Source organism: Lonchura striata, chromosome 13, assembly GCF_046129695.1.
Source record: "Lonchura striata isolate bLonStr1 chromosome 13, bLonStr1.mat, whole genome shotgun sequence".
NCBI classification, from domain to species: Eukaryota; Metazoa; Chordata; class Aves; order Passeriformes; family Estrildidae; genus Lonchura; species Lonchura striata.
The window spans coordinates 9,178,654-9,204,168 of NC_134615.1; the positions used below are offsets into that span (position 1 = coordinate 9,178,654).

At 38.0% G+C, this 25,515-nt stretch overlaps 1 protein-coding gene across 1 annotated transcript in view; it reads right to left on the minus strand.

The window, feature by feature from the left end:
- Positions 1 to 25,515, minus strand: part of URI1 (URI1 prefoldin like chaperone) — a 41,341-nt gene that overhangs the window by 14,613 nt on the left and 1,213 nt on the right. Inside the window, exons 2-4 of the mRNA XM_021540579.3 lie at positions 14,573 to 14,607; positions 10,540 to 10,618; positions 8,135 to 8,270 (exon numbers count right to left, since the gene is read on the minus strand). Coding sequence (XP_021396254.2) covers positions 8,135 to 8,270; positions 10,540 to 10,618; positions 14,573 to 14,607 — 250 coding nt within the window. The remainder of the gene's footprint in view (positions 1 to 8,134; positions 8,271 to 10,539; positions 10,619 to 14,572; positions 14,608 to 25,515) is intronic.

Genomic DNA, 25,515 nt, shown 5'->3' on the forward strand with positions numbered 1-25,515 from the left:
CTGGCAATGTATACAGTTTTAAATGTTTCAGGATTTGCATTTCTTATAATGATAGGCCTTTCAGATAAGGATGTGTGAGAATATAATAACCACAAAATTATTACAAAATGCATCTAATCAGACAAAATGAGTTTGTACTTGTACTTAAAAATTAAACCTACTTATTGACTCACTTCTACAAACAGGTTCTTATGCCTCCTCCCCTTCACATACACAGGAGAGGGAATTATGCATGAAACAGTCAAGGCAAAACACAACTACCACCAAGTGTGTAAGATTACTCTTACAGTTTTATAATATTCAGTATTGTATGCTTTTTTTCCCCTGTTGATATTTCACACTGTCTCAAATACAATTGCTTAAAAAAATGTATTACTTGCAGTAAATAGTTTAGAAAATTTATGCATTTTGGAAAAGGCTACTCAGGCAAAGTCCATCCTTTCCCACAAGGAACACTAAGACAAAGCTCAGGCTTTTTGGGTATTTCAAAAGCATTAGCCTTTAAACCACACAGCAAGCTATGTGTCAAATGTACAGTCATTCTCCATTCCTCAGGCTGTTTCTAAGAAATAGCTTAAGATTCTTCTCTGAAAAAAGCCATGCATTTGCATTGCCTCCTGGATGAAATACTACTACCAAAAAAGTATGTGATGTCTGTAGCAGTGCCAAGACAGACCCAGCAGAGGACACAGCTCCTTCCACGTGCAGTCAGGGTCCTGCTCCCCTTACATGACTCCTTCATCCTCCCATCAGATAGAGCAGCTCTTATTATCTGTTAATTCACATCAACATCATCCACAGCTTTTTTGGTGTCTAACACACCCTCCAGAGTCCAAAAAAAAGAGAGGTAGTGACAAGTCTTTCTACAAAATGCTCCCATCCATGCCTTCAGCTCTTGAATATACATAAGCATATACATACTTGGGACAAATATTTCTCTGAGTTTTATCTTACATTCATAGTAAATGTGATGCTCAGCTGTTTCTTCACCACCACGAGTATCTCACTCCTTGCCTGCATATCTAAATATTGCTCAGCAATATAGGTGATGCTGCTGCTGGAGCACCAGGCTGTGATGCTGCTTCCCGGACAGGCGCACGCTGGCTTGCTCCGTTAGGTGAGGACACTGAGCAGTTACACAGTATTTTATTTTAAAATGCTGTACAAGCATTAACTAATCTGCCCAGTGCCCTGCGAGGGAGGTGAGCATAACTCTCTCCTATTTCACAGATGAAGAAACAGACAGTTTAAGTGATTTGCCCCAGGCCACACAGCAAGGCAGCGGACAGCTGGGATTACCGTGATGCTCCAGCCTCATGTCCCCAGCCAGTCTGCTGGGCTGCTCACACCTCCCCTGCCAGAGGAAACCAAGGCTCCTGCCTGGCCAAAGCACAGACCTTCCCTTGCTCAGGCCCCTCAGCAAAGGAGGAGTCTCCTGGAAAAAGGCTCATGCACCTAAATGAAGGCCAAGCTCAGGGTCCCGTGTTTTGAACTTGCCACAGCACACTCTGAAAGCCTCCAAAGGAATTCACTGGATTTTGAAATAGACAGGAACTAGTGAGGAACAAGTCACTACAAACTCCAGGGGTTTTTATTAATTGAGACCCCCATAAAAATATTGGTAGAATAAGAGAGGTTCCACAGTCTCCTCCTCTTACTACCCTGTGGTTTAAGCTTCTTAGAGCCTTTTAAGACGGATTGAACCAGAGGCTGTTGTCCAACTTTGTCACATCCAATAATCTGAGGAAAGTCTGACATGGCTTTCAGGTGAACCCGTGTAGTTCCCATTTACATGTCTCAGCTAAATCACTTGGAAAGATAGTTCAGTGCCACAGCCCCCCAGAGCCTCTAGGACAGTTCTCCTGGACCACCAAAAGGAAAAGGTATTCAAACCAGAATCACGGTAAGTAGATTTCCTCTGCACAGCAGCCCTTCATAGTTACAGGCTGCAAGATTTTTTTACATTTAGCTCCTTTATTAGTCTGAAAGGACTTGACTGGATTTCCTTATACCATGATCAGTCATTTTTAAGAAGCAGCCCTCTGCTTGCTACAAATACACTGGTAGAGGAAAAAATAATTGGGGAACACATTTCATATTGTTGAAATGAAGTCCAGCGAAGCCAGATTTTACACGACATGACAACATATTAATGCCAAACTGACACAAATTCTCATCTATGCGTTTTGGCTTTAATGGGTTAATTAGCTTGGCTGGATACAAATTTTAATTATCTGAGTTTGACATTAATGTCCTTGGAGTGTTGTCTATAAGGATTTGGGGAATCATAGACATCATTTTAGTTACTTCTGGAAACTGTGTGTTACACTGGGATTTAAATAGTAAGAACAGACAAGAATAGTGAGAACAGGTTGATCTATTTTGAAAAGTCAGACTTTGTGAAACGGGACAAACAGAAACGAATCTATAGCCTAATGTACCTCGTCTTCACAGGTGTCTCACGGATACAATACAGAAAATAATCTCCTTTGAGGATAGGTGACAGGGCCGAAATTTTAGATGAAGCATAATAAAGAGTTCTGTATACAACTGAGATTTAGAGTAAAGATCTTCCTGGTACCTAACACAGTTTCTCAGGTAGAAGATAACCAGTTTTAAACACTTATTTATACACAGAGTGTTGATACAGGCCAGGAACAACCACCTACCTCAGTTCCTGACAGTGGCTCAGCTCCTCCAGCAAGAGAACCAGGAGGTACAACCTGAAGGCAGAACCTCAGTAGTTCATACTCTCACCACAGAAATTATGGGCATTACTTATTAAGTGCATTACTTATTTTCTTACTTTATAGGGTCTGCATAAGTAGATCAATCACCTGAGGGTTTTTGAATGTATTTTCAATAAATATGTATTTAATCAACAACAGAATTTTTGGTAGCCAATACTTTTCCAACTATCACAGGTTACTTGAAACAGGCAATAAAAAAGCAAGCAGTATCTACTAGAAGCTTTTTGAAACACCCTTCTCTGTTCTTTTCTGCTCATTTTTTCTAGAAATGGATTTAAGAGTGAAAAGAGAATCCTGATGACTTCTCTTTTTGCTTGCAACAAGACCTGTAAATTCATTCCTTATAAAAGCAATTGCACCAGTTCTTTAAAATGCAATCCAACCCTTTGTGCAGCAGCTTTTCACCCTTTAAAGACAATCTTCATTCTGTTTTCCTTGTTCCCTTGGTACCAAAACCAAAGTCATTTGGATTTTTTTCTGTAAAAATTTATACAGGCAATTTGGCTTTGGGAACACTAAGTAAATGCAATGCATTTCTCTTTTAGGTTCACACACCTATGTAATTGCTAGAATTATCTGAATACATTTAAATTCCTTCTAAATGAAGGAGGGTGGCATTCAGACAACTCCTCTGTTGCCCAGTAAGAATCATAAAAAAGGTAAGGGCTTATTTGAATCACAGTATGAAACTTAGAGAAAGAAGTCTATTCTCCTTACTTTGTTCTGGTGTGTTCTGGTTAAAATACCCAGACTGTGGTCCTGTGAGAAGCCAAACACCTCCTGGGAACTGCAGAGCAAATTTAGAGCACTTAGCACTGCATCGAATCAGCTCCTAACTTAACAAGGGTAAGGAAGGAACTGAGGGAGGTTATCAAACTAAGAAGTGATAATCGCAAAAAATGGTGAAAAAATGTTTAAAAGCACACTGGAACAGAATTCTCTGCTGTGCAAAAGAAGAGCAGAAAATTGTATTTTTTTAAATACAAAAAGCAAAGGCTGAATCTTTTTGCAGCATTGCCTGCACTTTTTGTTCTTAACCCCAAAAACTATGAGTAGACGAGTTAGTGTTACATTATTTAGAGTATCAGGGAAGGTATTTTTACCCTTGGATAAAACATTAAAACCTCTAAAGGCCTTACTCATTCACAGATGGGAAATGGAAAGCCTTCCTATCATGTGTTTTGGAGACAAAACCTTTTTTTCTGGAAATGCTGATAAGGAACAAATTCAAACTGGTCTTCATCCACCCGGATCATCTCATTAAAACAATGGTATCTTTTAAACCCTGTATCCTGAGCTATCGGTCAATTTTGATTGACACAAATATTTGTATTAGGGGTTACACACTGCAATTTACAATTGGGGACTATCACAATACTGTATGTTAATGTAATCAGTATTTTCATTTCATGAATTCATTTGCAGCATGACACTGCAAGGGTATTCTTACATATACTGAAGACACAATTGCTAAGTAGTTCAACAATTCTCCTATAAGTGGGATTATTTTTTTTTATCTGATAAATTTTTAACACAATAAAACCACTCCTAGTTCTGTGTACATGCTTTAATTTCCCACCTTTTAAAATGTTTAGACACTTGGAATACCTAGCATACTGAATTAATCCACAAATATTTACAATAAAAATCTATTTAATTTCTTTCTATAGTAACTACCACAGGGACTATTGTAATGAAAAATTTCCCATCTTAAAGAATTAATGCGATTACTGATATAGAGAAGAAATGTAATTTATATCATCACAAACACGTAAAAGATATAATCCCATATTCACAAAAAGAATCTTTATTCCCTCTTTGAATTCTGAGACAATACAGTCTTGCCTTGAGGAGAACAGAAATATTATGAAGTACCTTAAGCAAGATAATTGTAGGAGAAAAAAAGTACAATTGCATTATTGTTGTGCTAAACTGTGACATACTTAAAAAGCTAATTTCTTTTATTTTAATGGAATTTGGTGTGCATATCCTTTAATCTACTTCACTATTTCTTCATATTTTTACACAAAAACACATGTGTGAAGTGTTTCCCATTATCTGTATTACCTGGTTTAACGAATTGCAATGAATTTAAAACAATTAAAAATATACTTGGAAATTCTATAAACTTCACTCTATTTATTCACTATTTTGGAACTAACTAAATACCTAAAATGTCACAAAAATGCACAGCAAATTAAAGACCTACTGCAACTCAAATATAATTCAAGAAGACACGATCAATATTTGATGAAAAAGTAACATTTGACATGAGTGACTGTCCCAAATTTTACCAAATACATTTCAACCAATCACAGTGCTGAACAATTTGCATCTAAATCAAAAGCTAAGCAAACAGAAATGTATCCCCAAACTAGAGCTTTCTACAGCTATGTCAGCTGAAGTGCATTTAAAATTCAGTATAGTCACCCTTCAATTATTCCTTTCAATTAAATAAATTTTAACCAAGAAATTAATCTACTGTGGCTGGGTATTTCTCTATTCCACAGAAGCAAACATTTTTTCATTCATTCTCTTTTAAAAAGCAAATTTAACAAAACTACTAAGAAAAAAAAGAATGACCTAATTAGTACTAAGTAATATTTAAAGGTTTTATATATAGTACACTCTTATTGCTACCCCTAAATTCCAAGGCTTTATACTCACTGGTATTGTTTATCTGGCAAGTACTGCTGCTTAAGCATGCAAATTCACATCCCTCCATTCTTGTATGCACCCAACATACACAGAAGGAGTCAAACTGCAAAGAAAATGTCCTGTGAGCTTTGCTTCAATTACCTGTAAGGTACTGGGGGGCTCCAAGGCCAGCAGGGACAGCCCTGGTGACCAGAGGTCTCCAATACACATGAGCCAAAGGCAAGAGGGAAAACTCCTCCAAACCAGTATGGAAGAACACCCAAAACTGTTCTAGGCATCTCTTGCCCCTTTCTACCTGACAGACAGTCCCCCTAGACAACCTGAACCCTGAACAGATGCTCTCCCACTCCTCATTCAGCAGAGTGAGACACAAGAGACAACGTGCAATGAAAATGTCTTGTATTTATCTCCTTATAGTCCTAACTCTCGCTGAAGCACTGAATTACTAGGGCTGTACTAATTAAGTTTGTTTCAGTTATCTGAACAGATCTGACCAGCTAGTTATGAAAAAAACACCCATCTAAATTAAACACAGTAATATTGGATAAAAAACATAGGTCACTGAAGAAACAAACCATCAACAAGTATAACCAGGTTTATTTCAGCATGAGCATCTCCTTGCTCTGTTCAGCCCCCAGTTCCTATATATAAAAGCCTTTAAGTACACATTGGCCTTAAACACATGCTTAAAAAAGCTTTGCCCTGTTAGGACCTTCTGCCTGGCACACAGGACGTTGAGGACTGCTGGCAGTGTAATCCCCTACAGTGAGCCTGCCCTCTTTTTGCAGTGTGTGTGACCTACTCTTGGAATTTATGTCCAAAACAAAAAGATTATGTACAAAAACTCAAATCCCGTTGTGTCAATGTGATGATAATGCCCAATCACAGCACCCAGTAAACTATGCTCCCAAAAGGCCATTGAAAGCAGAAGTCACACCTGTGAAAGTAACTGCAATAAACACATAAAAGAGACTTTAAATGAATACTTTCCAAACATTAGTCTTGCAAATTTTTGCCACAAGCAGCTAATCTTATTACATAGCAATGGCCTACGGGTCTTTCACATACATAACTTTTTTCCTTAGAACAAACTAATAAAATCTCTAATATTCTCTAAGTTGCATTCATTTGGCATGAAAATAGTTTAAAGAGTTTAAATAAGTTGTATTTTTTGAGGGAGAAAAGTGTATCTAGGAAAGAAGTAACCCTTTTTCACAATCATATGTACTAATATGTTTTTTACCATCTAAAACTGAGAACAGTCCTTAAAAGAAAGTTTTTAGTTAATACCAGTGTTTTGGAGCCTCCCACTGGCAGCCATCACACAGCTGAAGTGAACTATCAGCTGAATGGAGGGTTTATATCTAGCATCAATGACTATTTTGCTTTGAAAGAAATTAGTATTTCTGAGTTCATATTTTAAATGCAATTTAAAAGATCATAAAGGAAAGAATCCAGCATTTATTGTGTGTCTCCCAGCAGACTACTTAATGTTCAAACACCTACTATGCAAAGGTCAAATGATTTCACTGAATGTAATGGTGACAAAAGTATTCTGCAGCACTGAAAAAAATATCAGATGATCAAAGAAAAAGATCTGGACCTGAGAATTCACAAGAGTCACAATAAATAATGTAGATTCAGTTCAGTAAGAAAGAAAATTGCAAAGTTATGTCAGGAGAACCAGATTAAGAAAGATAATAGGTAAAATACAAATTACATACTTTTGGCAATGCTCTTCATAAAGGAGTATTTTAAAGCAATACAGCAAATTAATTTTTATTTTAAAATCCTCAACTATTTTTACATAAATACTGCCTGCATAGAATTGGAAAAACAAGCTTATTCAGATAGGGAACCTCCAGGGTATTCTGCTGCAGGTAGCAACATGGATAGCTGCAGTCAAACAAAACCCAGCATAAATAGTTGTGGTAGTTATAATATACACAGGACAAAGCTGCAGTGAGCACCCACTGAGGAATGGGACAGGTTACAGGTAAACCACTATGAAAAAAATCACCTCAAACACTTGTCTGAAGCAAAGAAAGGCTAATAGGCACCAAATTATTTTCCATTTTGTTGTGCTTTTTCTTCCTTGACATTTACATCAAAGCTGGAAACCAACCCAGGAATTGCCTATCTGCCCCTGTGATGGGTTTTTATGTAACTGAATTTGGTGGTGACCAACTGCACTGGATTTGGGGAGATCCAGGGACTCCACACCAGAGGAACATCAAGGGTAGGAGGCAGAAATGCAGCTGAGGTGCAAGTATAAAAAACAAGTAGGAGCAAAGTATGTGGAGAGAGAGGGAAAATAAATGGAAAACTACATGGCCAAAAAAAAAAAAAAAATCAAAAAAACCCCCAACAATAATCAAAACACAGGACAAGGCAGCAAAGAAATAAGAAACAAGACAAAATATAAGGAATAAGGTAACTAAGAGCAAAAGCACAAGGCAGTGTCCACCTCTCCTCTTTCTGGAAGAGAACACAGCATTTGTTATATCAAAAAAAAGTGAAAGAGGCCTCATTCAAGATATCCAATCAAGTCTCAAGCAAGGATGGAAGATAAGGTGCTAAACTAATACTAGACTTGAATGGGACTTCTGTTTGTGAGCTCACAAAAACAAAAAAAAAAAAGAGAACAGCACAGATATCACTAATTTTGTGTATCAATACAAGGTACATAATTTTAACCACTAAATTATGTTCAGAAACATACATACGTTTTTTTCTGTGCTCAACCAGCTCAATGGCCTGCTTTGCTGAGCATTTGGAAAACCAGTTGTCCCCTAGAAGAACAGTGATCTCATTGGTGTGGACAAGCTTTCCTGGCATGAAGGCAAGAGGACCAAATGGTACCTGTCAAAGACATAGACATCACTAATGAAAATAAAACTTCAGTAATCATACATGTCTTAAGTTTTTTCAGAAAGCAAAACACAGATTTTAGGAAACTAAAAATTCTACAGCCGCTATTTAGTGAATGACTCATCATAAATATTCAAATTATCAAATCCATTTGAATTTAGTATTGTACTTAAAAAATCTGAAAACTTGAATTTCACCAGACAACTTGTTTTGTGACACAGAACTATACTACAGCTGAATGCTCAGCTGTAAAACAAATTCACTTCATCTGAACATATTAACCTTGATAATACAAATTATTTGAATTATATGCAGACTACATGCATTTCCTAATAAAAGCCAGATTAGCTTTGCTAAAATTTTTTATAATACTTAAATAAGTATGATCAACTCAAAGATGAGGTGCTCTTCTCAGAATCTGTCTAATATTAAGTACCCAGAAACTCCAGTGTAAAACACTGGGGCTCCCAGCAGGACCACAGCCAGTGTTTAATCTCACTCTGCTGGGTCATTCACCATGCTGCAAACCTCGACCTTCCAGGGATGCTTCACAAACAACTCTCACCCTCTAACTGCTCTCCAAGCACAAGGACAATGGATAAAAGCAGGACACTTCAAGCAGGAATACACAGGTAACAAACACATTTTAGAACTTTACATCTGCTTCCTAAATGTGAATCTCCCATTTTTACATGCATTGCAACATCCAGGACATTGGTTTTTTTTGGTCTTCTACTGCCCAAATTTTACAGGCAGTGCTTGGGCAAGTCCTCTGGGTGAGGAGGAACCTTGGTCACTCCCACTCCTGCCCCCTGCACCAGCCCTGGCATTCTGACCCTCGGGCCCACTGCCACCTACCTGGCTGCCTGTGGGCTTCAATCATGAAGAAATTTGGAAACCAAAACCAAATTAGATCTAAATGGAGATGGCATAAAGTCCACATCCACATCAAGTCTCTCTCTTTTTGGGGTAAAGATCTATCTCAGATGGTTTGTACCAGCTCCCTCTACTTTATTCTTCTGCCTTCTTCCTCAGTTTCTCAGCATAGCAACTTGTTTTCTCATTGTGTTTGTGCTGAAGCAGAGCACTTGGCCTAATGGATCTGCCTCCTTGGAAAGCAATCTTCCCTCTCTTCCATATCCAAGAGGGTCCCAATGCTGGCAACAGTTCTCCTGACACTAAGACTATGCAGAACGTGCTTTTCCTACACGTGTGCCCTCCCTGACTTGGTTATAAAGAGGCAGACTGCATGAGCTGCCTGTTCACTCTTCCCCAAAAATTATGAAAGCAAAATTAAGCAAAACTAAAAGCATATGAAAATATTTGGCTAACAGGATAGGAACTGCTTCTATACATTTAAAGTAACAGATGTGAGTTAATATTGCTGCTTCAACCAAGAATAAGCACTATCTAGCTTTCCTTATTTTTAAGGAAGAGTTTCTATGCTTTGGAACAACACAATCTTTATGTTTCACATCATGTGGCTAAACATACACACATGACAAATGGACTACACACATAAAATCCAGAGATGTATCACCAGCACAGCAAAGGGACACTCTCCCAACACTGTCTTACTAAAAAACCAACTCTATATCTAAGCCAGACTACCAAGGAAGGCAGCAGTCAGGCACCGAGTGCTGAATCAACCACTCAGTTATGTGCAGTACAACTTCCCTGCCTTCAAGGATGTATCTTGAGTTTAATCTGAGAAAGGAAGAGGAAAAAAAGAGAAAGAGAAGCCAATTTGTTCAAAATTTTATTGAGTGCAAGCCAACAGGGCACATTTTACACAGGGAGCTCTGCAGTTGTTATGGAAGATTCAGAGCACCAGAAAAGATCACTATGTCAATAGGAAGATTGGTGGAACAAAAATTAGCAGCACCTTTTTATGTAAAAATCAATGTTCTAGGGTTTATTTCCATGAATCAGGAAATACTACAGCCACTTACTTCTCAGGAAATGACTAAGTACCATAATTCAGTCATAATTATCATTTTCTATACAATAGATTTACATATCAAACATGTCAGGTTTTGTGTTAAGCATTTATGTCATCAGCTTTCAGTTGTCAGTAACACTGTAATTTATAGTGGATTTCAAAGAAAAGAGAAAGAAACAAAAGCAAAGGTTTAACTATTATCATAATAAATGTAACATTACTAAGTACTGGCAACCTAACACCTCACCTCCAGTGGAGGCAGCCCAGGTTTGAACAGCTTTAGCCCATTTTCTTGTGAGAACTTTGCCATGTACATACCATGACATCGTAGGACAACTTGTCAGGCAATGTCTGGAGTCGTTCCTGAAGAGCCTCATAGTCACTCTCCACCTTCTTCCTGTTGAGAAATTCAAGTTGGTTCAATTTCACAGCTAAAGTAAAGAGTTAATGGTTTTCTGCTAGTAAATCAAAACCATACCAAAAATACAAAAAAATTAACTGTTTTACTCTAACATAAACAGCTGACAGATTAATAACTCATTTATAAAAGACATGGGATGACAAACATAATAGCTAGATTATTTTCTAATAATGTGTATTAAGATAGGTAAATTACTATTTTACATCGTGCATGTCTCATTCAGCATTAGAATTTTTCATGGTGCAAAGAAGCAGTACTTTCACTAGGATTTGGAGTATCTGACTCCATGTTCAAATCCAAGTTATAACACCACCAGTATTTAGAAAAATAACTGAAAATCCAGTTTATGCTTTCTAAGAGGCAAATTCTTCAAATTATCATTTGTAATACAGAGCTCATATATTGACCTTGGTTTGAGCTGACATAAATAAGCAAAATATTAATTAATTTTGATTTTCCCATGAACTTTGTATTCCTATCGGGAGCCAACACTCCTGAAAGATGGCTCAACCACCACCATTCTGTCACATGTTCAAGCATCCCTTCTGATACTTCTCTAAATTCTAACTAAGGCTCATGCTACATGTTGCTACCCAGGAGAGAAATGATCTGGTGAACTGGGAAAAGATATTCATTCCCTTGGCAGGCACCTGGCTTTTCACAGGACTTTGCAAGAAACAGCACTTCAGTGGTTGCAAAGATTTTACTGTGTGCAAAACAAGCAACTACACTCCCTCTTAAAAAGCCTTTTTTTGTAAAAGCAGTTTTAAATACTTAAATTTGTCTGGGGAAAGTCTTTTAATGGACCCCTGCCATTCTAAAGATGGTCAGAAATTAGTTCCTCCATGAAGTAGCTAGCATATAAATGTCAGGTTTGATGATATTGTTTACTTGTACTTCCAAACAATAAACATATATATGGTAGTAAATTCTGCAATAAAAGGCAACTGAAAGCACAGAGCAGCACAGTTAACAATGCTGACCCAAGATGTAAATTACAGGTTTTCTGAGGATGATTCAGGAAAGCAATCTATAAATGTGCTGAAAAATGCATGTCATAGTTGATAACACAACTCTCAAAATATTACCATTGATTTTCTTAGATTCATAAGCAGAGTGAAATCTTTTTCAGCATTCATTTTGAAAAATTATCTGATACTCTTATGTTGCACTCATTTGCTTCACAGTTGAACTCTGTAACCACCCTACTTTATACCTATTTTAAGTTGTTGAACTCATCCTGAAAAAAAGAATTTAGGTTTTTATACCACTTGGACACTAAAACCATATTCCACATAACTGATTTACAAAAGATGCTTGCTGCTGCTTTGCTCTGACAGCAGATTTCTCCCAGACATTTTAGGCAAGTCTTTCTGTCTGTTGCCCACATAAGAGTGAAAACATAATTTACTTCCTTCAAAGAAGGACAAACTCATGAATCTTAGCAAAATGCACTGAGATATTTTGGGGGAGGAAGGAATATAATGAAAACTTGGTGTCAACAATAACAGTCAATTACTTAATGCTATTTACAGAACCCAGCCTTTGCCTCTAGAGATCTGGATTTGAGAAATGGACTCCAAGCAGCCACTGAAAAGCAAGGCCTGGCAATATGTCTCAAATAAAGGAGAGGACTCCACGGGAAGAGCCTGGCACGAAAATCCCTCACTCATAGCAGGATTTCCACCATTTCATGGCTGAAAGTCACTCAGCATTTCTTCATTAACCTGAAAAGAAGACACTAAGGTCTGACTGCTGCATGTTACTCAATGGTCTGACCAGGGTCCAGGAGAAATCACTTGCCGCAGAAGCTGTGCTACTTTAGAAGCAAAGCATCCTGCTTTTTGTACTGGGACTGCTGCCCCTTGCTGAGCAAACCTCCACCAGGGCAATGGGGTCACATCCTGAACTGGGCCATGCAGATAAAGAACATTTAAATTGATCATTTTAAATAACTAGCCTCAAACAGCATTACGTAAGGAAGGAAGCTCTCTCTTCATGTACAGCTGATGCTTTCACAAGCGCTGGGCTGTGCCTGTGCTACAGTCTGCCACAACAGGCAATGAAGAACCAAAGGGAACTGGGAGGAAGAATCCTGGGATTCCAGCTATGAATATGTCCCTAGAAGGGGAAATGCATGTCTATCTATTAATCACATACCCAACCCATTATTGGATTCATGGCTTTAGAAATATACTTCAAAAAGTGCCCTAAAAAAAGGGAAAGAAAATAATTTAATGGAAATATATTGAGGCTGAGCATTTTAAAACCCTATTGTTATTCACCCAATTCTATTTAACATCTTTCTGTGTCACTGACTACTTAAAAGGTCTTACGTGAACAAATTATTCAGTTGAAACAAGAGCACTCAGCTCTTGCACAATCAAGATCTAAATAAGAGTACTAAATTTTAAATTATTTTTATGAAATAAAGATTGTATGGATGCTATAAAAACTGCTTTTCTGTGTAAAAGAAATCAGTAAGTTATTTTTTTCATTAGAGGTTCTATGCCCAAAACCCCCAAGTTCAGGGGGTCATTGCCAGAGTTGGCACAAAAGCAAACACAGAGCAACTCCTCCTTCCAACGCCAACACTCCCAGGCCACTCCACAAACCTCAGCCATTGTAAAAAGGAAAATGACTGTCACAATTTTCCAAACGCTCAAAAATCTGTTCAAGTTTTGCAGCTTTCTGCCAAATAGTTTATTTCTGAAAAGCACTGTCTCTGAGTGGAAGAATGCACATGCAGAATTTCACACAGGAGCCAGTAGGCACAGACACTGCAAAGCTCCTGAGAAAGTGCATGAGCTAGAGATAGCCTTCACCACAACAGCACCAGTAGGCACTTCAATATTTCCCTTATTGAAAATTAATGCAGCCTCTGAATTTTAAACATAAATGAAACATATTAGTTTTAGATTATTTTTGCGAGCCAATAGTCAGAATTTAATATGATGATGTGTATAGATTGCCTTGATTTTTTTTCCTCTTATCCAGCGCTTGCAGCCTATGTGCATTTAAACTAAAAACATTTGATACACACTAAATATAAATTATTTGCTTGGAGATCTTTCAGGCATGAAGAAAAAGCCTCTTAAAATAAATTTAAAATATTATATGCTTGATGGTGTATAACCAAAGGTTTAATCTCACCACTAAAGGGGCAGTTGCTGTGATTCTGCAATAACCCTGCAGACAATAATCAAGACAGCTCCTGTTGTTCTCTCAGTAAAATCATGGTAAACACAGCATGGATATATCGTAATTTGATATCTGTAAGATCAACTGTTATATCTCACAGTAACTCATAATATAAGATTTCATTCACCATTAAATGTACATTTTCCTCAGATGTCATACAAAACTATTATTTACTAGGTATGTTTTCTATTAACCACAGATTGCCAACAGAGAAAAAAATGCCCAGAGATAATTTTTTGTATATAACAAACCATTTATTTTAAGTATTAAAAACTAAGCTTTAGCATGTACTTTACTTGGTGGGGGGAGGTATCAGTGAAACATTACTTTCCACATTGTTTCAGCACATGGTGGGGAGCAAGTGGAATTTCCCTACTTGCTCCCTAGATAGAAAACAGCAATAATTCTACCCTGGGAGCATCTTTTCACCATTCAGGCAGATTAAGCATTCCTCCAACAAGGTTACTTGGGTAAAAATGACAGATGAGATAGGTTTTTAAGGCAGAAGTATAAACACTGAGGCTCACTGTATTTGTAATTCAATTGTATCAGTGAGAAATAAATATATTTTAAGGAGAGAACATTGTAACAATTCTAAGCTATCACTAACTAAAATCCCCAAAACATGCTAGCAGGATTTGGCTCCCATCAGAATAAACACCAATACTTTACTAAAACATAACTAGGTTACTCATCAGTATTTTAGACATGTAGACTTTTTTTACTTACCAGTGCTGGATTTTTTCTTGGCAGCCAGTGACCACCTGTCATTAAAACAGATAACTACTCATGAAAAAAACAAAGCTAAGCACACAGCTGCAATGTCAATGCATCAGAAACTAGAACAGGAGCTTTACAGATTTGGTGCTGCCTCTATCCACATTTTTATTTGTCAGGGCAAAGGCATGTGAATGGCCGTTGTTAAGCAGCACACTTTATCACAGGCTAATGCAGAGTGATAACCACAGAAAAAAATTACAGCTTTTCACTTCTTATTTTGGTGCAATACCTGCTCCATAACTATTATGTGACACACGATCTGAGGTAAGTAGCAGTTTGTGCAATCTGCCAATCTATTTTCAGTGTTACACGTTTGCAGAATAAGAAAACAACATAAATTATAACAAGACATCAATGTAACTCCCATACTCAGTCATTAAAAAGCAAAACAAGTAAGTCTCACATCAGCAAAAACATTTTTCCTCTATCAGTACGTCAACAAATGTTTCCACTGGCCACTTGAACTTGAAAAAGCACAAATTAACTTTGTGCAGTGTAAATTTGGATATTTGACACCATGATGGGCTGCTGGCTTCTTGTCTTTCTGGGTATCAAACTTACTTCCTTATGCCACAGGCTTTCCCAAGAAATACAAAAGAATTTACAAAATAAAGCACACTGTTAAGATTAAATACTTTTACCTTTTTAACTGCAATTTTTAGACTATATATAGCAAACAGGCAGGATGCTGAAACCTGTGACCTTCTCTGCCACAATTACATGGAGATTTTGTCTTTCAAAACATATTCTGATCTCTGAATAATAGTTACCAAAAATACAACACAAACAATTTCATTCAATTATATGAAATGCAATGAAGCCATGAGGCAGTTAAATATGTCTAGACAGTTTCTCAATATAAGCGTTTTCTAGATTCGTTTTTTACAAATTTCGTTCTTCCTATAGCCAAAATAATGCTAACATTCGAAAGCAATTAATGAGAAAATTTGCAGAGAAAACAATAACATACATTCAAGTACCACTGAAATCACTGGAGCAGATAATTCTTTTTTTTTTTTTTTTTCCACACAACAGAATGAAAGACTTTTTTTTTTTTCAGTTAGCATATGTGCAGCTTTTGCACAACAGATCTCAGACCCTGCACTTCCTACTCATGGAGGAGTAAAAAAAACGGGACTACTTTGTGAGCTAATAATTCTTTAAACAGAGCAAAGTTCTTAAATGAAAAGGATCAGCTTTACATTTGTGGTTATGTTATTTCATAATCCATCAGGAAAGTCAGCCAGGTAGCTCATCCCACATAAGCCAAGTTTAAATTTATCATTTGCTTTAAACTCCTACAAATCAAATGCCTAGCAAAATATCTTCCTTAATGTGCAAGGCAACTATTTTTAAGCTTGAGAGTAAATACACAGACTTGTACAGGACATCAAGCCAGAAATCTAATTCATACTATTAATATGAAGCCCATTTTAAGAGTAAAGTTTCTGCAGAAGACATAAATTGTCTGATAACAAAGCTAAGGCACACTGGAGCCCGTCACTAATAAATCAAGGAGTCCAAACCTATTCTATCCACATCCTTCTTCCTTTCACATTTGGCAGTGATTGTGAAATACACAACATAATTTAGCATACAAAAATGTTTATGAAATCCTTTAAGAAAGTTTCAATTTAATTGCCCCATTTCAGATGAAGATGGAAAAGACAGGAAGCTTTCCATTCCCAATACATGACTTTCCATGCATGAAGTGAGCTGAAAGCACAAAAAGAAAAGCCCTGCAAACCATAAGAGCAGCATGTTCATTAACCTCTACATGATAATCCTTTCGTAGCTGCATATTAACTAGTTACATATTCATAATCATTTACATTATTTAGAGGACCTTCTATGAAAATTTCCAGGCTATATCCATTAGCCACAATGTTAAAGGTTGCAGAAGATAGTCTACTTAATGTTTCCAGGAAGCTTTTTTAATTAGTAAATATGTAAATTGGGCACATATGTTTTTTATGTTTTTAAGAAATAGTCCATCAGTAAAACAGCATAGGGGCATATGCTGTTTTCACCACCCTTTATCCCCCTTAAAAAAAAAAAAAAAAAAGGGAGAAAATCAATAACACCAATCAATTTTAATTTAATTCTTCTTCTTCGATATAATCTCTCTTGAAAGGATACCAAAGGGTGGAACCAACAACAAAACTTTTCATTTCACTGGCCAGCATAAAATGAGACCTTTTACAGAAGTGCTAAAATATACCACCTTAAAAACGTTGCAGGCTGCACTTCTGGAACTGAACTCTATTAGAAGAATAGAGAGAATAAATATTGAAAAAAAGATGGAGATCAATTATGCATATGACCTTTATTAGGTCAGTCTCACTGTTTGGATAACAACTGGTCTTATCACAGCAAAGAAACAAATAGATAAATATATAATCAAATCTTTGAGTCTTTGGCTTTAATCAAACACAGAAAAATCATTAGTCTATCTTCCACACATAATTTATATCCAGAGTTACAATTAAAGAATGAAAAACCCTTTTAGCGTAAATAAAATAAATGACCTGCTTGTTTATTCACTGGAGTTCAATTTACCTGGACAGCTAGTGCCACCAAGTATGCCTTACTTTTAAGACATCACAGTGAAGCAGTACCAACAAACTGAATTCTCACCTTTTAGGAATAAACTGTATGAGCTTGTGAATGCACGTGGTTATCAGTGGCTTATCTGCATACTAAAATATTTATTAAACTACACTTGCAGCAGATTTAACTTTACCTAATCATGGGTCTAGTTATTAAAACAGGATCCACTGTCAGAAAATATATTGCATAGTCTTAAAAGAAAGCAAATAGGCAAATATCTTGTTTCCTTCCTTTCCACCAACAGCAGGTTGTCAAAATGCAGTGCTTCTCAAGCCCCTGACCCACCAGAACCACACCTGCAAGCTCCACAAGCTCCCTGGCGACTGGGGAGAAGCCATCCCTGCGGGAATTCCTGCTAGATTAAACCCAAACCCTTACAGCAGATGATGTGCTTGTTCTGTTCTCACTGCTATGTGCCTGAGCTATTTCTAAGGATACCTGTGTTGCTACTTTTAAGGAATCCCTCGTTTGTAGAAGTCACAAGCAGAGCACGAGGATTAGCTTTAGACCTGTGATCATGTCCCAGGTGTCCCCAGCTCCACCGTGATCCCAGGGCAGATCGCAGGCTAATGACTCCAAATCACCCCCAGGCAACTCCTGTCACCCAGCCAAGGACTTCATTAGCTGACCAGACAGAGAATTCCTTCTGTGCAACACATTCTCCCTTCCCAGTCTATCTAATATGCTACCTTCCCTAAATCTGCTCCATAAATTCAAGTGGGCAGCACTTTGAAAAAGCACTGCACTCATTCTGCAGGCTGAGTTACAACCACTGGCTGTGGTCAGGGCTGGGAAGGGAAGCCAGAGCTCCTAATTCAGCAGCCACGCTCTACCATCACTTCCAACATCTCCCTGGCAATGAGGACAGGTGAGAAGGATGCTGTAGCACAAAGCAGATCCTTACCTGTACATGCCATGGGTCTCTAACCTATCCCACATCAGCCCAGCATGTCTTCACCCTCCTATACTAGAGCACTTCTTTCCTGCACCTTATTTTTCCTTATCTCTTACTTCTGCAGGTGCTCCCATTACTAACAGCTGAATACAATTCTCTGTGGTGCTTCTGATTAACAAAGTGATGCACAAAGAGTTCTCGTCTCCTCTCCATTCCACGACTACGTTGTTTTATTGAGGTACTTCTCCAAGGTTGGGGGCATGCAAGCTAGGCATAACCTACAAAGGTGCTGGGTTTAGCACACAGAGAGCAATTCTCTCTCATCCCTTCTGAACAGCAGTAAGACAAGCTGCCAAGTCAGAACATTATTTATGTCTCAGCTTGTGAAAATTTTAAGTAACAGAGCTGGTCCTGGTATCACCTGCAGATGCAGACAGCTTGGGGTACCAATGTAAACCGCTCTATGTGAGCAGTACAGTTATGTTCAAGTCCAGAGAAGTAGAAATTTTTAAGTTTCCAAGATGGAAGTCAAATTCAATGAAAATGATGAAAATAAAAATGTCACATCCAATTAGGAAGAGGTCCTAAATGAATGAGAGGCCATTTCCACACTTGTAAGTGTGAAGGTGGAAATGTGAAGCACAGCACAAAAAAAAAGTTTCCCTTTAAACAAGTTGCAAGTTAGGCCAAGCAAATGTCTGCTGGTTCTACATGCACACTTGAGCATTTTGCTTCAAAACTGTGGCTCACAATCTGGCTGGTCTTCTGAAATTAGAAGCTAGGGACACAGATCTAATCCCAGCTCTGATTCTGTTTCTTCTATATGGCCTTGAGCAAATCACAACCTCTCAGTCTACATTTCTTCATCTGCAAAATGGGGATAATAGTATTAACCTACCCACCTCAGAGTGTTTAATGATGATTAATTAATGTGAGAAAAGCACTCTAAAGATGTAAGAGCACTATATAAGTGATAAAGCATTATTTACCACTTGAAAAGTAATCTGAATAAAATCAGATATGCAAGTAATTTGTTTACATGTAGCAATAATATAATTTGTGACTATTTAATCTTGAATTAGTCTCACTTTAAACATCCCTTTCAATCACATTTCCAGTTACTTAGGGAAAAATGACAGTATGGAATACTTTTTGTGGAAGCAAAGCAAGTAATGAGGTGGTAATTAAAGTAAGGGTCTAATAAAGTCTAAAACCAATGACTTGCCTTCAGCAGACTGTCCCTGCCATTTGGGACTGTAAAATATCTCTGTTTCAACCTAGGTCCTGCTGTTCAGAACTTGCCACCAGTGTGTGCCGGTTTCCTGAAATGCAGGTCCATGTTTGCACGGCTCATGATAAATCCAACATCATTTCCATTACTGACTTCCTTCAGGTGACTCCAACTCTGCATAGTTCTAAATGTTAAATATTCCACATTCAAGTATTTACTATGGTTAATACATGCACATGAGCTGCCTCCATCTGGGAATGTTTGCAGTATCACAACCCTCTCTGATATGCAACTCATGCATGAGATTTCTCTCTTGTACCCCAAACACTAAAATTTTACCAGAAATTACCAGTTCACATACCACTTTACATTACAGAACAACACTAATGGGTGGTCAAATATTTAATCATATCTTGGTAACAAGGATGTAACAAGCCACAGAAAAAAAATAAACATTTAAAATGAATTTTCATTTTATCCTCTAGGAAACTACACAGTACTTGCCTAGAACACAGCAATCACTGATGGAGAAAGACAGAAATTAACATCTGTACAATTGTTTTTCCTAGAGCCCCATTTTCAATCAAAAAATGAAATAAAACTATTAAAAATTCTTCAGTCTGTTGGCACACTGTATGATCTAATGCAAAAGGAAGAAAGCACTTCTGAGCTCTCATATTCATTTATTAAATCATATTACTCAAAAATGCTATATTCCAACAAATTATTAACATAAAACTCCCTTTGGGTGGAAACTTTTGCCTTTTAAAGAAATATGTTTAAAAAGAATACTGCAGAAAAAGAGAGAAAGAAATCTGAATCATGGCAAACATTTTTTCCTGAAGTAAAAAATATTGCTTAGAAACATAGCCACAATTTTTACTTTTCTTTACAAGAAAACAAGTGAAGATCTACATTTTCCTATTAATTGTGTATACACCTTTGGGTCTTGCAGTTTTGCAGAAAAAGTAGTACAGAACTATTATTTATCAATAAATAAATACTAAGTTCTGATGAAAATTATTTTGGGAAGCTCAAAAATGCTACACAGCAAAAAACCCCATGGGTAGCAGGCTGTCTTCTGCTGAGCGAGTTCCACCAACTCCAAACCAACTGAAGTAGGGCAAGCAAGGAACACAGAGTAAGATCTCATCCTTCACTGGCAGCAAGCCAGTGTCCATGTCTGTAACTCCATCTTGAGACAGAAAAAATAACTCAGTATTTTAGCTGAGGTCAGGTAAATATATTTGTGTGGCTGCACCATATCCAGGCTCACCGAGGTACCCAGAGAGCAGCAAACCAGCACAGGCACAGAATTCTATGATATAAGCAGCCCAACATCTCAAGCAGGTTTTGCAAGCTTTGATGGAGTTTATGGTGTAAAAGCTATGCTGCTAGCAAAACCTAAGCTTAAGTGGCTTAAAATTGCCATGAGCTGTGACACCTGCCTCACAGACATAGCTGCAGGCTGTGGTTCAGCTTTCAGCCACAGTGCTGAGTAAACTCAGCATCCTCCCTCCCTGGCTCCTGATACTCACTTCCACTGTCTCATCCTCCCAGCCCCGAGACAATCTGCTGACAGTCATTTGTAACCACGTCAGGAATCCACAGTGGATGAGAAATAGTCCAGGAAGGATGGGAAAAAAAAAAGGAAAAAATGTCAACAATAAAGTTTGTTTTTAAGCTAGATCCCAGCCCAGTTCACTGACCACTGTCACAAATGTGCCACCCTAAAACTCCTAAAGTTTGTGTGAAAAAAGTACACATAAAAAGATAAACAAGTTGTCCTATTTTAAGTCACTTGGACAACTCACATGATCATTAAAGAAAATTTTGAGCAAGTGTCTGAGACTGTTGCTCCTGTGCTGCAACCTATGCTAACAGACAAGAGGAACTACAAAAGCAGCACCTGCACAGTGCAGCACTGTCTCAGTGTCAACCAAACAAACACGAAACCATAGAGTACCTGCTGCTCTGAGGGCATCAAGAGGTAAGCTCTGAGCCAGCAGATCTACCTGCAACACTGATTAAACAGACTAAAAGCTCAGACAAAAACAAAGTACAATTTCACAACCTAAAAGGATTAAAGAAATACTTGAGATGAGGAGCATCCAAACAGACCTGAGAAGACAAGTTACGAGCTTAACCTACAGAATGGAGATCTGCAAAGATACTGAAGACCATTCCCAAATGGCACCCTGGTCACTGCCTCTACTCACAGCCTCTGCAGACAAGTTGTAAGAGCAGCACAATTCAGTAACACTTAAATTTTGTGCATATAATCTCATCTACACATTTTAGTTACCAATGAGGTTGAACACACACAGGCTTGCCCTCTCCAGAATAAAGGCAATGCTCTTTAAATTCTTTTGTCAAGTCTCCTCCAATTACCATTAAAAAACCTACTGAAGATCTATAAATTTATTTCACAGCTCTTGGCACTATATAAACTTGTGGGTATTTAACTCCTACTAATAAGAACATGGACAAATATTGACTAAAAAAGTAAAAGTGATGATCAATTAACACTGGAGGAACAATAAGTATTCCATAAAAAGCTTCCAGATCATGACTGAATTAGGGCTTTTACTTGAATGCACAACCTAAAAAAAATTACTGGAACCAGTGGACAGGGTGGAGCGTATGTCATCACAATTTCCAAAAAGGTAATTGTCCAGGCACCTTTTAAAAAGGAATAGGGCAAATAAAGCTTCAGACAGGTTCTTTTTAAAAGAAGCACATTAAACCAAGCTTTAGACACTGTTCTCTTTTCTCAAACAGTTATTGTGTAAAATGAAGTCCTGCTGCACTGGTGGCTCATACCCAGGCGTTTTCTGGATTCTGTGAACTTGGACATAGTTTGGAAAAAATGCAAACCATGGGAGACACTGCACTGCACTGGAAAGCACATCTGAGTCTCATCTGTGAGTCTACAGGCAAGCACTTCCTGATTTCCAGTGGCTCCTGCAGCAGCATCAAGTGAACAAGACCCTACTCTGCTTCACTGCTCCTTTTCCAACTGCAGGAACAGCTCTAAAACTGCCAAGATGCTGATTTCATAGCACAGATATTACTTGGAAAAGACAAACAGAAGCAGTCAGCCACCGAGTAAATAATGTAAGAAGAGGAAACAATTTAAAAGAGTGTAAGCTAAGGATTCTGTGATTTGTTTCTCCATAACCCACTTACAAGTTTTTTAACTGTCAAAAAACTTTAAGTACCCAGAATCTTGAAAACCATTCAGAAATTAAAGATTTTACAGCTCTACCATTTAAATTCATAAAAATTAAGAATATGTCATAATGCACAATGGCCAAAGAGTTACAGTAAGAGCTGCACTCAATCTAATTGTGCTTTGCTGTCGTGGTGAGTGACAGGAGAGTCACTTCCTTGCCCTAATTTTTCTACAAGGAAAACAAAAAAGTATGTCTGTCAGTGCAATACAAAAAAAATCATACTGCCATCTAATACTGGAATCCTTTAGATTCTCCATGCCTGTGTCTGCACTCTGCAAATGCCTCTTGGGTCTAATTGGCTCTGTAATGTCTCCCATTACACGTATTGTCATTGCATTGCTCAGAAACTATAGAACATATCATCCCACTGTAAATTCACTGTCTACACAAGTCTTTCCAAATCATACACATCTGACTTGTCAACTTCCCATCAGTTAGTAATCCCAACCCACTTGATTGTAGGAATAAATGTATATCAAATATTATGTTTAAACGTAGGCCCTATAGCATGAGAAACCTCCTATTTAAATATTCATTTTATAATTCCTGTACTAACTTGCAATAGATTTACTGCAGTATTTTCAGCTAACATATATTGTTTTTACAAGTAATCCATGACACATACATTATACTCTTCTTACAGAAATACTGAAAACTTTACGCAGGCATTGTGCTTCCAATGATGGTCTTTATCATGAAAATTACTAGATATTCTTCTATAATTTATCCCCAAGATACACATTCTAAGTCATGTTTTTATACAAAGTGCCTTTAGTAGGAGCACTGAAAATTGCTTTTAACAGTTTGGTCTTACTATCACCACAAATTAACAAGATGAAATCTGTCCAACAGGCAAGCAGTCCTAAACAAGAATTAAAATTACTTTTCACCAGGGGTCCTAAACCTAGAAGTTGCAGTCTTCACCAGATTAAAGACAGAAAGCCATGGACATCCTTTCTTTCAGTATTTTTAAGCAGGAAGGAAGCCTCAGTTCACAAGTTTTCCAGGGCAGCTCTTTAGCACTTAAAAGCTCAAACCCGTAGCTGAACCAGGGTTGTACAATGGCCTGGGTGTTAAAATAACCAACCACAAATCAAATATTATCTTTAATGCTGAAGATAGATACTTTTGTATTCCACAATTTCACTAAAAATTGCCTTCAGATTAATGGGAATAAATAGGTTTCCTTGCACTTAATCAAGCGTCACTGGGACAGCACAACATCCCAGTAATTAAAAGAAATGTATTTGCCTGCCAGTATATAGAGATATTGTTCTGGCTAAGTAATTTTACTATTTTCTATGATCCTCACACTGCAATTACTAGTTTACTGAAGTAATTCTCCTTCATCTCTGTGGTGAGACAAAACAGGAGCCTTCAACTTTAGTGATTCTGTGGGAAAAATACGGATCTCTGAGAAGAGCTGGCTGAAATGAAAATACCTCCTCCATCTTAAAATACAATATTTTTATAACTGAAAATACCGTTGTAATCCAATTATATATATTCATTGCATAGAGGGAAAGTCTACTATATCTTCATCACGGCACTCCATTGTAACCAAGATATGTAGTTCTTTAGTATAATTTCATATTGAAGCTGAAGTGTTCCATTTTTTTCAGCCAATTTGCAGAAATTATGTAAAGTTTCCCTATGATAAAATATAACTTTGGTACATCAGCCTAACAGAGGCTTAATTAATGGTCTCCTGGGCCTCTTTTCCAGTGGAGCAGATCTGTTTAAGAAGAGTCTTAAACTTGCTTACAGAGAGGTCTTACCAGGAACTGGGAATAATTCTCTGTGGCTATGGCAGACATGTGCTTACACATTATGCCTGACACTAATGCACCAGAGAAATTATTCTTCACCAGATTCCACCACCCTGAAAATTAACCAAAGGAGCCTAAGCAGGTGAGTTCCTATCACCAATTCTTCGCATGATGGGTTCCAATTCTTGCAGGGCAGATGATGCAGTGGATTCCAGCAGACCCTCTTATTGTTCATCCACATAAACTGTCAGCTGGCTACACAGGTGTTTGAGCAGTGATCTAACAGGTATTCAAAAGTATTTGTGTGCACAATATTCCAGACAAGGCACATTTTTATACTCCGTAGGTGTTACTCTTTTTCTCAACTAAACCAGCATGTGAAAAAATACAGAATGGAGATAAAATCCTTCCATTATAACTGAGGAAATCTAATGTCCATCTTACTATCTGCTTAAAAAAATTTTAATCACATGAGCAGAAAAAGCAAAAGGTCTGCAGACTGTATTTGTATCAACAACACCCTGCATATGACCACAAGTTATTTCCAGTGACTCCTGCACCCACACACAGCTCACCGCGAGGCTGGAATCTACAGCCCCAAATCGCACTCCTTAGGTTTTCAGGACCCACTTCAGTAAGATCATGTGTGTAATCTACATAAAAAAGTATCCTGAGTTTTGTGCTATGGTCTCAGGTGGAACCAGCCAATGAACTCTTGGGAATAACTTCTGCGGAAAATTCTGGTTCTTTGAAACCCATTTCGAATATAACCAATGATTCCTAAGGCAGGTCATGAACAACTAAGTTTAGACACACGGTCTTTCCAGGCTGGCCCAGGAGCACGCTGGCATGACGCAGGTCACGGACACGGCCGGGCAGTTTGGAAGGCGGGACTGTCCCGGAGGCCGGAAAAATCACGGAGGATAAAAACACGCGTTCGTGGGCACGCTGCTATCCACGGCAGGCGGCGGGGCAGCAGCGGGCCCTTCCCTCCGGACACCGCTCCCCGAGGTGTTCCGGGGGAGTGTGTCCTGGGGCTCTGTCCCGGGGCTCTGTCCGGGGGGCTGTGTCCCCAAGGCTGTGTCCCCAGGGCTGTGTCCCCAGGGCTGTGTCCCGGGGCTCTGTCCCGGGGCTCTGTCCCCAAGGGCTCT